Genomic DNA, 14,826 nt, shown 5'->3' with positions numbered 1-14,826 from the left:
ATAACTAACCTTGAATAGTAATGAGTCCAGGCCAATTCCACACCACAGTAAGCAGCTGAACCAGAGCTCTTTACACTGTCAAATCTCACAGTCGCTCTGATTCCTGGGTCACACATCAGTGGTGGTGATTGACTCTTCAGGGTTTTTAGTCTAATAAATTCATGTTTCATTTGATGTTCACACCGTTTCTGGGTTAAACACCTCACATCAGCAACTAGCAAACAACATTCTTCCATGTAGAAATTAGCATAATGTTTAATCAAAGCAAGTCACTAAGTACCATTTGTAAAAACATTCTGTTTTCATTTTAAAAATATGAATATGGTAATGCAGATTTGTGTTATCTGATGTGTTTCTTTGTAAAAAATACTTACATTATCAGTGAAATAGCACAAATGAATATATCTGACTTTTTATAATTTGTAATTATTAATATTTGATTATTAATAAATATCAGTTTATTTAGCAACTATTAGGGTTGGGGGATGTTGACCAATTTGGCATCGTACGACGTCTAATGTGAAACATGGCATCGTCGTCGTAGGCGGCGGTGAATTAATTATTTATGAATAATTAATTCATTCATAAGGAATTAATTATTTGTAGCCTACTGCTTCAACTACCTGACCCACGTGGTCTTTGTTTTACCCATGACCAAATCATAAATAAAGAGAAGTTACACACAAATTACCACCGATCAAATCACTTTTTTCTGCGGGACTCTGGCATGAATAGGCAGAGTGATCAGTGTCGTTATAATGGCGTCGACAAACTTAGTTGATAAAAAAGGTTCACAACCAACAGGAACCAATCAACAGTATCTGAGGTTTACGCTAAAATGACTAAGTACAAGCGTGAAAGTAAAAGATTGAAGCAGTGTACTGACGCTGTGACACGTTACCTGATAGATTCAAAAGACCAAAGAGTTGTTAGATAGAGACAATATTTATTTTAATATCACGTTTAACAACTATAGTGAGACGCAATCCAGCAGTACATCCTTTCTGGGGTTTGTGCTCAAAACACCCGCTGACTGCCTGGAGATCAGACATGAGAATGTGTTGCAGCACATGCCTGTGTGTGTGTGTGTGTGTAGTCACGTGATGTGCGTTTTCAGCGGTATAGTGTGGACGGTGATCTTTTCAGAAATGCCATATGAGACGCCAGTGTGGACGTGGATCGTTTTCGTTCTAAAATGCCATTTTAAAACTATGATGTATTCATGTAAACGGGGCCTAAGTAAGTATTTTTTGAGAGCGGGTTGCTGCTGCGACGGGGGTGGGGTGGAGGATCGCGATGTCGGCTCAGCATTGTGATGTCTATAGCCCATCGGCAATGGCCGATGCCATCGTCTATCGACCCAACCCTAACAACTACTATCATTAATCAAATTCATTGAGTGTATATACAGAAAATAAATACATTTAAATTTCTGTGACTACAAACTAAAATCTCAACTAAATATTATATGTTTTTTCTCTTAATTTTACTCAATATATTCCCTAACATATAAACTTAGGTGTACTATACCTTTGGACCAATATCGTAAGCTATTTTCTTCATTGTTAAATTAACTTCAGATTTGGCTTCAGTACTGACTAATCTAATGTTTATGCACAAATATAATATTGCATGGCATCTTATATAAAAAAAAAAGATCTGCGATATGCTGAGCAATATATATATATATATAAATAATGTATAAATAAAAAAATTAAGTAATTATTATATATTTAATAAACTACTATTTTATATACATTTCATTTTATTTTTACTATTATATAAACCCATGGATAATTTTTACTACATTTTTAGTACTTTAGTTTCAGAACTACATTAAAAAAACAAACATTTCAGTATTTAATTTCGCAAGATCTTTATTTACAAATGTTAAATCACTGAGATTTTATTTTGCAAGTTTTCCTTTAGCGGACAACAGCCAGTTTCTATTTACTTTTTATTACAACTTTGAAAAGATACTGTTAGTTGGCACATATTCCTCCTTAACGATTTATATTTATTTAATTAAATCAGTCTTAAGAGATTTCATAACTGCATTTAGCCATATTAATCTATATTATATCTTGTAATATTTGTTTTATTTATACGGTTAATTATTTCCTCATCCAGATTTTATGAGCAGATACTGCCTCTTTGCCCTCCTCTGAGAAAACACCCGACACAAATGCAGAACAAATTGCTGACAAGCAGGAAAAGAAAGTGGAGCAGAACCAAACACAGACCAAAAAAAAACAGCCTGTCACAAATCATGATGTACCTACACAACAAAAATCCAAAGGGGTCGGACAAACACTTCTCATGTACAAGTAAAAAAAGAAATAAAAAATCTGATTCACAGATCACTGAAAACAACATTCAGACATCCAAAACTACCTTCATCTGTATGTAACGCAAAGCAAAAAAGGCTCCAAAACACACACACACATACACACACACACACGCACACACACACGCACACACGCACACACATACTGTAAAAACACAGAACATGATGCATCAATGATGCATTAATAAAACTGATCGCTTCGGCTAATGCAGGACATACAGAAATGACAGCATGTGTAAAACTCAGGCCGTAGGAGAGGATGATGGTGAATTCATAAAGCTTCCAGAAAGAGTCAGTCGTACTGTGTTCAGCCCACTGACTCAGCAGTTCAGCCTCGTCTGGCCTTCAGAGCAGTAAAAGTGCACATTAACGCACGATTACAGTGCAGTTACCAGTGTGGTGTACAGTCCCACTGAGAGACGCCATCTTTTACACCATAAAACCTTAACACACTCAAACTGAATTTATTAGTCTTTTTACGATACTTTAAAGATACAGCTCACTTTAAAATATGAATGCTGTCATTATTTACTCTACCTCGTGTCATTTGCGCACATATCAGTACATTTAATTACTCATAGGTCCACATGGAAAACTCCACAGATTGTTGAGCCCGTCATTCAGTTTACCTACAGTGTATAAATGTGTATAAATGTATATTATAGAGATATATTTGTATTTTACATTCATTTCGGTTATACTATATGATATGCAAAGGTTTAGATGATTTTTGCACAATACAATTCGTAAAGTAATATTTTCTTCGTTTTTTTTTTAGTTGCTGGATTACATAAGAGACCTTCTGTGGCTTTGTTTACCAAAACGTCTTATCGGAGTTGAATTGTAAATCTTTTTTTAACACTGTCTTTATTGATTTTAGAAGCTTTTAACATGTACAACAGAAATCATAATACATAATAATAATAATAAAAAATAATAATAATAAAACAATTTAAATAATAATAAAAATAATAATAAAAAAATAAAAATAATAATAATAATAATAATAATAATAATAATAATAATAATAATAATAAGGGCTGCGCGATGGCACAGTGGGTAGCACAATCGCTTCACAGCAAAAAGGTTGCGCTGGTTCAAGCCTCAGCTGGGTCAGTTGCCGTTTCTGTGTGGAGTTTGCATGTTCTCCCCGTGTTCACGTGGGTTTCCTCTGGGTGCTTCGGTTTCCCCCACAAGTCCAAAAACATGTGGTATAGGTGATTTGGGTTAGCTAAAATTGTCCAGAGTGTATGTGTGTGAATGAGTGTGTATGGATGTTTCCCAGTGATGGGTTGCAGCTGGAAGGGCATCCTCTGCGCAAAACATATGCTGGATAGGTTGGCGGTTCATTCCGCTGTGGCGACCCCAGATTAATAAAGGGACTAAGCTAAAAAGAAAATGAATGAATGAATAGTAGTAGTAATAATAATAATAATAATAATAATAATAATAATAATAATAATAATAATAATAATAGCAATACAAATAATAATAATAATAAAATATATAATAATAAAAATAGGAAAAAATATTTTAAAAATACAAAAAAATACATAAAAAATAATAATAAAAAGTAAATGCCTGTACTTACATGTACAAAATAAAGGCACATCATATAACAACCACGATATATCAATAGCAGGTAATACAGATTATACAGAGAAAAGATTTGTATGAGCTTCCTTCAGAAAACGTACAAATTTTGAAAACTTTTCAGGTTTTCTCTTGACTATATAAGTTAATTAAGACAATATAAAATAAGACAATTCCTGCAAGCATTGTTCAAAATGCAGACTTTCTGTATTTTTTCCAAAAACTATTATATGTTTTGCATGTACTAAACAGCAAGTTAACAGTTTCTTATTTAAACTATTAAAAGTGCTTGCAATAAGACATGTTTTTGACATTTGGGTATATCCTGTTTTAATAATATGGATAAAAAGTTTAGAATTTTCTCCCAAAAAATGTTCAACCAAAGGGCACCTCCATAAACAATGATATAAAGCTCCTTTCTCTTTATTAAATTTTACGCACTGATCAGAAATGTTTGGATTAAATTTGTCTCATAGTCCATTTATATTGCAGAAGTTTGGCATTGTAAATCTTAAATAACTAAAAGTTAAGAAATTAGCTCCTATGATCTTACAATAATTCATAAACCAACAGAAATTCTCCACAGAAAAAAACAAGCTCTGATTATTATTACTGTATTATTACTATAAGAAACATGTTTTAAACAGTTTCCTGGAGTGTGTGATTCATTTTTTATATATATTTAGGATTTGAGATTGAATTAATGGTCCTTGATCTTTGCTCTGATGACATTTGACACTGAAAAGTTGAATTGACGTTTATTGACATTTTTAGTGGTTCGAGACAATATATTGTCTGGGTTGGTCATGTGAATCATTGTACAAATACCAGGTAATGAGCTTCCTGTTATTTGTGGATTTATCAACTTGTCCTTTCACTAAAAATGTCAATAAAAGTCACTTTGCTACACCGTTTACCATCAAAAGTCATCACAGCACAGATTAAGATTGCATAATGCAATTTGAAAGTGTAAATTGACAGAAAAAAAAACAGCCATGAATCATGAGCTACAAGCAACTGTCAATTAACAAATATTTTCAGTGTACTTACCTTTTTAGGTTTTACTAGTTTATTTTACTTACTATTAACTAATTCGTAACATATATTTTTATATATAATTTATTTTTATTTATTCTATTTTTGTTCCACCCACAAGAAAAAAGTTTTTAAATACATGATTCAGTTTGTTTGTTATGGTGTGTTGTACTCTGTTTGATTTATGTACTTCTTAGGGACCTGCTCGAAAATGAGATGGTTCATCTCAAATGGCGCATCTCACCGCGCCGCCGCTACCCCATTTAATAAATTCACATACACAATGAAAGTTAAATATTTCCAATTATGCAAAACCCACTTTTATAAGCAGTTTAAACAGAGTTGTGTGTGTGGCAACAGTGTGTGAATATAGCCAGCCTCGAATGGTAAAATTCATTCATTTTCTTTTCGGATTATTCCCTTTACCAATCCGGGGTCACCACAGCGGAATGAACCACCAACCTATCCAGCACATGTTCTACGCGACGGATGCCCTTCCCATCTGCAACCCATCACTGGGAAACATCCATACACTCTCATTCAAACACATACACTATGGACATTTTAGCTTACCCAAGTCACCTATAGTGCATGTCTTTAAACTTGTGGGGGAAACCGGAGCACCCGGAGGAAACCCACGCAAACACAGGGAGAACATGCAAACTCCATACAGAAATGCCAATTGACCCAGCCAAGGCTCAAACTATCAACATTCTTGCTGTCAGGCGATCGTGCTACCCACTGCGCCACCATGACGCCCATGGTAAAAATGAATCCATTCTAATTTTTATAATCACACTTCATAAAAGCAGTCTGTAGAAACACTTTGATTGACATTCTCCCTTTGTACATGTCATCAAAGGCAGAAAGCCCTGCCCATTAGTGATAATCCCTACATCATTAGCATAGACAGCCCTGAGTGAGAGGCAGGCATCCGCCATTTGCGTTTTCACAACATATCTGCTGAAGATAATGTCAGGAACTAAGAAGATTATAAATGTGGAGTTTGAGGATGCACAAATGAACACTTATCTCCATAACAAACTTCTTTCTTTTGACATTTTCAGGTTTTCACAGATAACTTTAGATCAGTTTTGAATTGGCCACCATGCTGATGCATAAGCGATTGTAGCTCCGCCCTCTATTGAAAAAGAGCACAATCTCATTTGAATTTAAAGCAACAGTCAGTTTCAAAGAGTTATACAAAATTATTTGTGGCGTATTTTGAGCTCAAACTTCCCATACACACACTAGAGACATTAGAGAGTTAGGATAGATAGCCCTTGGAACAGAGATTTTCCAGGACCACACTCAAAACAAAGGGGTACAAAAATTTCCCACTATACACCATCTACAACGGCAGCACAGCAAGTCAGGAGATGCACAAATGAGAATTTTTTTGTCAATATTAATAATTTTTACAACAAACAAGCATATATTTTAATACATTCATAACGGCGTTTGCGTTTTACCTTCATGCTTTAAAAAAAAAAAAAAAAAAAAAAAAAAAAAACACAACACGAAATTTCGCTTTCTATAATTCATAATAATAACTCCTGTAGTAATCCCACAACATACTTTCACATCTGTCACTCGATGACACGCGAATACCCTGTCAGAAAAGCCTAGTGGCTGGGAATGGCCTTTTTACAGTGTCTGGTATAATGTTTACGTAAATGAATATGGCCACTATTGTACAGTACAGTTACAATCTTACTGCCACATTATACGGTTATGATAACATGATATTGTTGCCTTCGGTGATTTCCTAAAGATAAACACCAAAAAAAAAAACGCAACTGGAATAACTACAGGTCGTCGATCTCAAATGAAGCAAGAGATCACGATGACATATGATGATGTGTTCAGGTGTTGTAGTGGTGTCCCATTTCTTAGGGGTACATTTTGAAGACCTTCCCCTTCGCACTCTGTTTCAAGGGCCAAGGAGAAGGGGAAGGGGTACAAAAATAGAATTGGGAATGACCCTTATTTTGCATGTTGTAAAAAGGGGCATGATAGGTTTCCTTTTAGTGAATATAAATAAATGAGGATCCAAAATGCATTTAATCTGCTGTTAAATAAGCACAGGAAAAAAAGAAGCAGTGCTCTACTCCTGGACAGACTTGAGAGAGCTCATGTTAACTGTGTTTCCTGTATTGAGTGACTGTGGCAGACAGAATGACCACTTTAAACTAAATCAGCACATGAAACAGGTAGGACTCGGGTGACTTTAACTTACTGTCCTCTCCTGGGCACGGCATACCAGGCTTTTCAGGAATACTTGGGAATACTAGACAGAGAGAAAAAGATAGAGAGAGAGAAATAAGTGTGACTTTCTTTTATTTAGTTACAGACATGGGCTCTGGAAATATGCTAAATTACAGACAAAGACTTTCATCAAGTGCTGTATATCCACACAGTGTACACATGATATTTTGAGTGCTTTGGCTGATTTCCGCGGTGTGGTTTAAATGCTGCATTATGTTGTTTATAAATAGACGTATACAAATATGGCGAAAGTAATTCGACTGCTGGAACAATTTAACAAGGGAGGGATGAATTGATTGATTTGCATTGTTTTGTGTGAATGAGTACCGTGGAGGAGGAGTCCAGAGTGCCGGTTCCGGCTGTAGATCCGAAACGCTTCCTCCAGCTCCATCTGGGATGAGATGGTACACGGGTCTCCTATAAAACAAGACAAGAAGAGGAAAAATTACTAATGTAAACGGGCCATAGAGTAAAGATATTTCTAAAAGTTGGATTTTACAAATTGACTAATATATTAAATTTTGGATTGTATTTTGTTTCAGGGTTAACAGAAAAAAACTGAAAGATTTTTTATGGTGTATATTTACTATTATATATATATTTTATATTTTATATATATTTATTTTTTATTACTTTTTCATATATTATATTATATTATATTATATTATATTATATTATATTATATTATATTATATTATATTATATTATATTATATTATATTATATTCCATTCTGCTTCTATAATCATTTTTATTCCTAGAGTATATTATAGTACCATTTTTCATTTTTTAAAAATACCTTTGTTGAGTAAACTTAGTAACTTATAACAAACTTTACATTTATCTTAACATTTTTATATAAAATTGATAACTTTTTCCATTTAATATTTACTTTTAGAACATATTATTTGCAAAATTATATATTTATATTTAGAACTAAAATATATTAATAAAATCAGTCAAAATGAAGTACAATGGCAAACTGTATTGACATCAATTTTCATAATTTTTGCTGCATTGTGTTGTTTTAAGGTTTACTGAAAAAGAGAAATGTCCATAAAATTAATGGATTGATATATTAATCTATTTAGCTTACATTTTTTTTGCAGTTTTGGTACTTATTGTTCATTTATTTCTGTATATAAGTTTGATGTGTTTTTTAAAAAAACATTTCATGCAATATATAGCATAATAGCTTTAAATTGTTAAATATATGTCGTGTATATCCAATAAGTATATAAGTATGTATGTGTGTGTGTGTGTGTGTGTGTGTGTGTGTGTGTGTGTGTGTGTGTGTGTGTGTGTGTGTGTGTGTGTGCGTGTGTGTGTGTGTGTACATATATGTTTATATATGTACACCCCCCTCAAAACTCTTATTTAAATAAATCAGTAAATTAGTCAGTACTGCCAAATCTGGAGCTAATCTGACAAAATAACTTACAATAATGGTTCAAAAATTTGTAGCCCAAAAGTATATGTTAGGGAAAAATATAAAATAAAATTTTCAAAAATAGCAAAAATCAAAAGAAACAAACGATATACAGCTGAAGTCAGAATTAGAAGCCCCCTGAATTATTAGCCCCCGTGTTGATTTTTTAAAATAATTTCTGTTTAACGGAGAGAAGATTTTTTCAACACATTTCTAAACATAATAGTTTTAATTACTGATTTCTATTAACTGATTTATTTAATCTTATCTTTACCATGATGACAGTAAATAATATTTTACTTTTAATATTTTCAAGACACTTCTATACAGCTTAAAGTGACATTTAAAGGCTTAACTTGATTAATTAGGTTAACTAGGTGGGTTAGGGTAATTAGGCAAGTTATTGTATAATAAAGGTTTGTTCTTTAGACTATCAGAAAAATATATAGCTTTAAAAAGCGAATAATTTTGACCTTAAAATGGCTTTAAAAAAAAACTTAAAACTGCTTTCATTCTAGATGAAATAAAACAAATAAGGCTTTAATCAAGAAAAAAAACATTATCAGACATACTGTGAAAATTTAAATGCTCTGTTAAACATCATTTGGGAAATATTAAAAAAAAAACAAAGGAGGGCTATCAACTATGTACAATTTTGTTGAAATTTTTTTTTACAATATTTTTCATGAAATTATTTGTATTATCTTTCCATTTCTAAAGATGTTCTGTCACTAAAATATTATTTTAATAAATATATCTGTTTAATAAATCTGTTTTGTTCAAATACACCAACATATATTACCCATATTCACTGAGAAATGGATAAAAGTATTCGTTTTGAAAATGGGGTGAGCTCATATATTCTGAGCACTGTGTGTATATATATATATATATATATATATATATATATATATATATATATATATATATATATATATATATATATATATATATATATATATATATATATATATATTTAAAAAACATATCACATTTTTGATATTTTACATTTATTTTAAAAAGTATGCTAATCTTTTAACTACATATTTTCTTTGCAAGGAAATAATCAAAAAAAACTGAAACAAAAATATATATATTTGGGTTATGTTTATATTATTATTAATTCTAGTCCTTGTGCTTAAAGTCCTTGTGAAACCAAAACTGAGCCCAAATATTTTTAAACACATGATCCTGTGAATGATTCACTGGTGCATAAACCCAAACAAACAAATCTAAAACTACACACAGGAGCATTCTGAATCAATGTTTCTGCTCACGTCACTAAGGCTGAAGTTCAAGTATCACACAAACCTTCGTCGTCGATCCACTTGAGTGTTATCGGCATTTCTCTGCGGACTCCACACATCTCTCTGACCTCTTCACACACCTCTGTGTACGTCAGCGCCAAATCCAAGTCTGAGATCAGCATGTCCCTGCACACAAAACAACCATATCTTCATAAAGATCCGAGAACAATGGAATACAAATCTATTTTATAATGAACAGTCAATACAACAAAGTTTATAAACAACAGAACATAAAAATATGTACAACATGCATAACAATAGAAAGCATTGTCGTAAATACTATAAAAAATAAAGCAAGAATAATATAAAAAAAAGAACTAAATCAATCTATTGGTAAACGCAGAGATTTTAATAACAACAATAATAGTAATCATAGTAATAATGACAATAAAAAGTCAGAATTTTGACTTTTTTTTTTAAATGAAGCCAAATTTTGAGTCAGAATTTCAAATACATTCAAAATTTTCATATATTTTTTCCATTACGACAGAAGTGAGCTACTGCATAATTTTAGTAAGTCAAAATTTCATAATTCAGAGTAAGTTATAATTTTGTGTGAAGTATGTGATCATTTTTATTTATCTTATAACTTTGACTTAGTAAGGGTTAATATTTAGGGGGAGGGTTATATTTATTAAATGACAAAAACGGGCTTCTGTAGACAACAGTTCCCATATAAAGTTCTCTATATAATGGGATTTGTTTGATTAAGGCTAATTTAAACGAGTGCACAAGAACGCACTTCAACACACACCTCTCAAAAGATTTTCATTCTATTAAAGAGATTGTCGCGATTATTGTTGCAACTAAATCATATTAACAGGAACAGTAATGAACCGTTTCAGATGTGCGTTTAAACTGAAGGGTCAGAACACGCGTAATAGGCTACATAAAAGGTGCGAGTTCTACACAATTTTGCAACCTTAAAGGCTCCGCAGACTATTAAAATAAAATGGATTATTTTTGCACAAACGTGTGAGCATTTTAGTGACTTTTCCACATGCAACATGGTCTATTGTAGATAAACCATGAATGATGATGCTACCATTTACAAACTACAGTGGCACCGCCAGTATTTTGGAGCCATAGTATCGTGATACTACCATAGTTCCGGTAACCCGCGCAACCCTAGTTTATCTAGTAAGAGCTTAATTAGCTCCATCAGGTGTATTTGATTAGGGTTGGAGCTAAACTCTCCAGGACACCGGCCCTCCAGGATCGAGTTTGGACACCCCTGGTTTAAACATTTTCACAGCTGTTGTACAACATTATTTGATACAGATAACGAGCCAGGATGGAAACTGGTCAAAAAACTTGATCAACTAATAAACAAGTCATTTATTGACTAACAGACTAGTCATTTAGAAGTTGAGATTTTTTTTTTTGCAGACTTTTAATTTTTGTTTAATTTTGTAATTATCATCACCTTTTATTAACATCCACACAAAAATTAATATTGTTATCAAAAGTTCAACGCAAAAAAACACCCTCTATTATCAAATTATCATTATCAAATGATCCTTTAGCATAAATTGCTAGGCTAATAAATGTCCCTCTTCCCATTACGAATGTTCCATCTTTTGAACGTTTTAAGAAATCTTTTAAAACATATCTTTTTAGAGAACCATTTAAGTTATAATTTTATAATTGTTTGTTGTTGTGTAGGGGGGTGTGGTGGCTCAGTGGTTAGCACTGTCGCCTCACAGCAAGAAGGTTTCTGGTTCGAGCACCAGCTGGGTCAGTTGGAATTTCTGTGTGGAGCTTGCATGTTCTCTCTGAGTTGGCGTGGGTTTCCTCCGGGTGCTCCGGTTTCCCCCAGAGTCCAAAGACATGTGCTATACAGTAGGTGAACTGAAAGAGCTAAATTGGCCATAGTGTATGAGTGTGAATGTGAGAGTGTATGGGTGTTTCCCAGTACTGGGGTTTGGCTGGAAGGGCATCCGCTGTGTATAAGTTGGCGGTTTATTCCACTGTGGTGACCCCAGATAAATAAAGGTACGAAGCTGAAGGAAAAATGAATGAATGTTGTTGTGTATTGTGTTATCATTGTGACTGCTAATATGGTGTAGCAATGTTTTATTATTGTTTCATATTGCTGTAGTGCTTTAAGTGTAAGAAAAGAGCATTACAAATAAAATCTATTATTATTATTATTATTACTATTATTATTGACTTAAAGTGCAGAATCGTCCAACAAATGATGCATCTCTTATTCACAGTATAGCTGTAAATGTTCTCTGCTGCTTTAAATACTCCAGCCTCAGCCAAACAAGCCACATCTGTCTGGATACACAAGAGACTTGTGTTTGGAAGTGTCGGGTCCCTGCTCCACTTCCACAGCACATGCAGGACTGAGGCCAGTACAAGCCAAAAACATGAGCTGGTGCTCCACTAAAGTCTCCACAAACATGCAAACATACTACTGAGAAATCATTATTACATCATCGCTGACCTCGAACTGCTTTCTCTGACATCGGGACTAATGTGTGTATGTGTGGATTCAATGTCATTTCATATGTTTCATAGGGAGTACAACAACTCCATCCTGAAATCACAAATAAAGTGGTGTATATTGTATATATAACAATAAATATAATTATGTTTCTTCATAAAATATGTACGATATATCAATGAAACTACATTTTCGCAGCAACACTGTATTTGATAACTTTCTTGAATATTATGATAAACGTTATTACATCAGGATAAACCAGCGCTGACCTAGTTCCATAGTTAACAGCCTTTGCCTCGTCCTGAATTCATTGAAATAATGCATTATAGTGAGGTAGCAGCTTTTATTTAATAATGGTTTTATGCTCTATAGAAGCAGCCAATTCATCTGAAGATGATAAATGAAAGTTATTTATTTCAAGCATACACGAAAGCTGTCAATTTTACCAGAGATCTCTCGCTACAATTTCATTTCATCTTCCTTCATTTTTTCCTGTTGAAATCAATATATCAAATGAAGAATAAAGCAATTGGTTAATGCTAAAATGTTATTGTGGCAACAAACAGATATTATAATAATTCATCAATTAATCACATCAGTAATTGGTTATAAAAGTTATATTTCTTTATCTAATTAAATAAAATATGTTGTAATTTAATGTGTTCACGATCTTTATTTTTATTTTTCATTCATTCATTTTCTTTTCAGCTTAGTCCCTTTATTATCTGGGGTCACCACAGAGGAATGAACCGCCAACTTATCCAGCATATGTTTTACGCAGCGGGTGCCCTTCTAGCTGCAACCCATCACTGGAAAAAATCCATACACACTCATTCATACACACACTACGGACAATTTAGCTTACCCAATTCATCTATAGTGCATATCTAGGCCCACACAGAGTCTGCGAGCACAGAATTCCGCAGATTTTCCGCAGATTTTTAGCCCATCAGTAATTCTGTTTATTTACTTCAGTAAATGTGTGTAAATATTATATGAGAGATTGCTTTGTTTACCAATTAATGTGAATCTAAATGGATTTGCATTTTAAACATTAAATAAAAAGTTAAAAATATATTATTTTTTATTTCACTTATTTAAGGTTTTAGTTATGATAGTTCCAAAATAATTCCACAGAAATCTGCAAATTTTAACCAAAATTCTCAGCATAAATAGCAAAAAATGTCCGCAGATTCCGTCTGGCCCTACGCATGTTTTTGGACTGTGGGGGAAACCGGAGCACCCAGAGGAAACCCACGCGAACACGGGAGAACACGCAAACTCCACACAGAAATGCCAGCTGACCTAGCCGAGGCTCGAACCAGTGACTTTCTTGCTGTGAGGCAACAGCACTACCCACTGCGCTACCAGGCCACACGTTTTTATTTTTAAATCACGCAAATTTTAAAAAAGCATACAACCATAATAATGGCCTATAAATATCTTATTAAACTTAAGTCGGCAATATCTTAAATATTGCATAAGTAATATATACTCTTTGAATTACTGCCATTTAAAACCTTTAGTTAATGTTTAAATGTTACAGTGACAGCTTTTGTGGTCCTTCTTTTACATAAAGATAACGAATAATTGCCAATAATAAGAAATTATAATGCTGAAAAAATGGTTAATTGCAAATTGTTGCAAACAATTTATTCAGGCTGAATTTAAACAAACAAATTAAGTTAAACACTACTAAATTTAATTTGTTTGTTTAAATTCAGCCCATATAAATTGTTTACAACCACTTACCTTCAAAAATGTAGTAAATCTAATGAATATTTTTTACAGCATAGCTGAATAAGAGTATTTTTATAAATAAGCCATCTTATTCACAATTTTTAAATATTACTGCACGCGTTTTGACCAAAAATATACATTTTCATCATTTTATAAATTATAGTTTATCATCAAATAATATACATGTATAATAGATTTTTTTTTTTGTCTTTGAATCCTTTACAACAGTATGGAGGCTGATAGAAATCAAACACACTGCAAGTTAAGAAAACATGCTGTCATGAGAGGGGTATGGCTGAACGACCCACACAGGGGGAAAGCAGATTGGCTTCACGGATGTTCAAAAGTAGGTCAATAAAATGCATGACTGACACCTGTGTTTTGCATTGATTGGGAGGAAGAGACTATGGCTGTTTTTCACTTCCAAGAATGCAGAGAATGGACTAGCATTCTCACTGAGGCCGGTACCTCGGAGGAACAAACTCAGAAGACCGCGAGAACAGAGATGAGTTTTGGAACAAAAGTTTGTCGGTTAATGATGATGTTACATGAGAACACAAGATTGCTTAAGAATGCATATTGAGAAACAGATGGCGTTTTAACAGTGTTGTGCAAGTTACTTCCAAACTGTAATACATTACAGATTACTTATTACTG

The 14,826-nt window shown here is 33.1% G+C and overlaps 1 protein-coding gene across 1 annotated transcript in view; it reads right to left on the bottom strand.

The window, feature by feature from the left end:
• The window catches only part of prkcz (protein kinase C, zeta), a 206,199-nt gene that overhangs the window by 173,431 nt on the left and 17,942 nt on the right, over positions 1-14,826 (bottom strand). Inside the window, exons 2-4 of the mRNA XM_056463849.1 lie at positions 9,982-10,103; positions 7,571-7,660; positions 7,215-7,265 (exon numbers count right to left, since the gene is read on the bottom strand). Coding sequence (XP_056319824.1) covers positions 7,215-7,265; positions 7,571-7,660; positions 9,982-10,103 — 263 coding nt within the window. The remainder of the gene's footprint in view (positions 1-7,214; positions 7,266-7,570; positions 7,661-9,981; positions 10,104-14,826) is intronic.

This window comes from Danio aesculapii, chromosome 8, assembly GCF_903798145.1.
Source record: "Danio aesculapii chromosome 8, fDanAes4.1, whole genome shotgun sequence".
NCBI lineage: Eukaryota > Metazoa > Chordata > Actinopteri > Cypriniformes > Danionidae > Danio > Danio aesculapii.
The sequence above is the reverse complement of the archived record's forward strand: the minus strand, read 5'-3'. Positions and strand labels throughout refer to the sequence as shown.